Raw genomic sequence first — 2,749 nt, forward strand, 5'->3', positions numbered from 1 at the left:
CTATTATTATTTTGCTCACTATCTCTTTTGTTTATTAGGAATTTTGTAGCCATCCTCTACTTTTGCACATGCATAACATTCGAAATGTGACGTTACGTAACTGCCAAGAGCCCAAAGGAAAATTAAGTTCCCGTTGATGTTAGTATCCTTCTAAAGTTAACAGGAAGCATAACCTTCAAGGCGGTGTCCCGACTAAAATATCATTTACAATCATTCTGCTTTCAGTTACAGATATAAAAAATACTGACGAAGTTTTTGCGAGCTTTTTTTCAATTGGAAAAACCAGAGAAGCGGGTAATTTTATCGAAAGCATGTGACTACGGGAAACAATGGCTGGGAAAAAAAAATCAAACGCCTTTGTCTAATCAAATCGTACTGTTACGAAATTTGTGAGGTGTTTCCTCAATTCAAACAATGCTAGATTAGTCATCAAATATTTTTCGTAACATTTCCACGCTCTTTTCTTTCAAATTATCCGCCCATCAATCGCTTACTTGTTGAACTCGCTTTCATACTAGAACAAAGACGTGAGAGAGTATGTGTAAAATTTGTTCTTAAAGTTGCACATAATAGTATACATATTTATGCATTACGGGAATGTATATTATGCATGCATGTGCATATGTGCATATTGTGTATGTATCTTTGTTTGTATGTATGTATGTATGTACGTATGTAGGTAGGTAGGTATCTATGTGTATGTATAACTGTCTGTATATGTACGGATGTGCATATATACATGCGTGTATGTATGTACGTATGTGTGTATGTATCTATGTGCATATATATACATGTATGTATGTATATGTACGTGTATATGTATGTGTCAGTATGTGTATATGCATATGTTATCCAGTTTTATTTCTAAATTTTCTCACCAATGAAGGAAAAACCGGTTTCTAACCCAGAAACAAGATTCGTTCAGTACACACTTATGTATGTATGTATGTATGTATGTATGTAGACATATGTATGTGTCCAAGTATGCATGCCATTTCATGTGTGAGTCTGTGTTCTGATTTATGTGTGTGTGTGTGTGTGTGTGTGTGTGTGTGTGTGTGTGTGTGTGGTGTGTGTGTGTGTGTGTGTGTGTGTGTGTGTGTGTGTGTGTGTGTGACATACGTATCAATCGCAAGCGAAATTTCTGGAATGTTCAACATAACTTTGCTTAACTAATTAATGGCTTTCATTGCAATTCCTTTCTACAGAATGCACTGGATACTGTTTTGGGCCAAGACAAAACTGTCTCATAGAACAGCGGACTGTGTAGTACACACTCTGTGCCCCTCTCCCTTAACGATGAATTGTGATGGATAAATAAAATCTGTGAGAATTTACTTTTTTCTGTTATTTCATTTGGTGCGTATCACACTGGCCTACGGAGTTTTTAAAGTAAGCTGCTGTCAGCTATGGCTTTGTTAAGCTATACGCAAACAAGCTAACACGCTAATGGAGGCGAGAATACATTTATCAAAGGTTTATTACTTTACGTACATCGGGACTTAAGTCGCCAGTTACTTCTGTTTAGTTCATTCAGATTCGTTTAACACTTACTGCTGACATTCTTTCGCTGCTAACCAACTTCCCAGCTAGCCCGCAGCGAAGTTCCTGTTTACAGTTCGTCTGTCATGAATCCGGTTTCAGTCTATCGATGGAGACTATGTGTTGTTGTCCGCCAATTAGGAGTTGGAATGTTTTAACTCTCGGATTTATGACTTGATATGGACCATCGTAGGGTGACTGGAGGGATTTTCGTCGTGTGTCACGTCGAACGAACACAAAGTTAGCCGTGCGGAGGTCATCTGGTATGGATGACCTGGGTGTACCGTGTGTTGACATGGGAACAGAGCGCAACTGGCCCACGCTGTTTCTCAGTTGAGCGAGGTACCTTTTGACATCCGGGTCTGACTTCGTATTCGGAAGGAACTCTCCTGGCACTGTAAGAGAGGTACCGTACACCATTTCCGCGGAAGAAGTGTTGAGATTTTCTTTTGGGGCGGTGCGGATTCCCATCATCACCCATGGGAGTTGGTCAATAGAATTTGGCCCATTAAGTCTGGTTGTCAAGGATTCCTTCAGGCGGCAGTAAAATCTCTCCACTAATCCGTTGGCCTGTGGGTGGTAGGCTGCTGTGTGGTTCATTGTGATTTCAAACAGGTCACACATGTCATTCCATAGCTTTGAGGTGAATTGTGGACCCCGACTGGATGAGATGCTGTCTGGGACACCGAAACTGGCGACTCAGTTTGCATTGAAGGCTCGGCTGACTTCTTGTGTTTCCGTGCTGCAGAGAGGGATAGCCTCAGGCCAACTGGTGTACCAAGATCAGTAGATACGAGCAACCCTGTGAAGGTGGTAGGAGGCCGACAAGGTCGATGTTGACATAGTTGAATCCAGCCTGAGGTGGTTCATAGTTGCCAAGGGGTGTTTTGGTCTGTTGATGAACCTTGGCTTGTTGACAGGGGATGCAGGTCCTGATCCAGTCCCCGGTTTGCTTGGCCATACCGTGCCAGATAAATTTGCTTGACAGCAGCTGCTGTGTGGCTTTGGTACATGAGTGGGAAAGTCTGTGAATGACGTCGAAAACTTTCTTGCGCCAGGCTGATGGGACGATCGGTCGTGACTTCCCAGTGGATACGTCACACAGTAGGGATGTGCTGTTAGAGCCAAAGTGTACGTCCTGCAAGGCAAGTGATGTGATGGCAGTGCGGTATGCCCTGATCTTGTCATCTGTCTGTTGAGTTGCAGC

The 2,749-nt window shown here is 42.5% G+C and overlaps 1 protein-coding gene across 1 annotated transcript; it reads right to left on the reverse strand.

Moving 5' to 3' along the window:
* Positions 1-1,626: 1,626 nt before the first annotated feature.
* Positions 1,627-2,142, reverse strand: LOC115214397. The gene has a single exon (XM_029783592.1). The coding sequence runs from the start codon at positions 2,140-2,142 to the stop codon at positions 1,627-1,629; it is 516 nt and encodes a 171-aa protein (XP_029639452.1).
* Positions 2,143-2,749: the final 607 nt, after the last annotated feature.

Source organism: Octopus sinensis, linkage group LG7, assembly GCF_006345805.1.
Source record: "Octopus sinensis linkage group LG7, ASM634580v1, whole genome shotgun sequence".
Taxonomy (NCBI): Eukaryota; Metazoa; Mollusca; class Cephalopoda; order Octopoda; family Octopodidae; genus Octopus; species Octopus sinensis.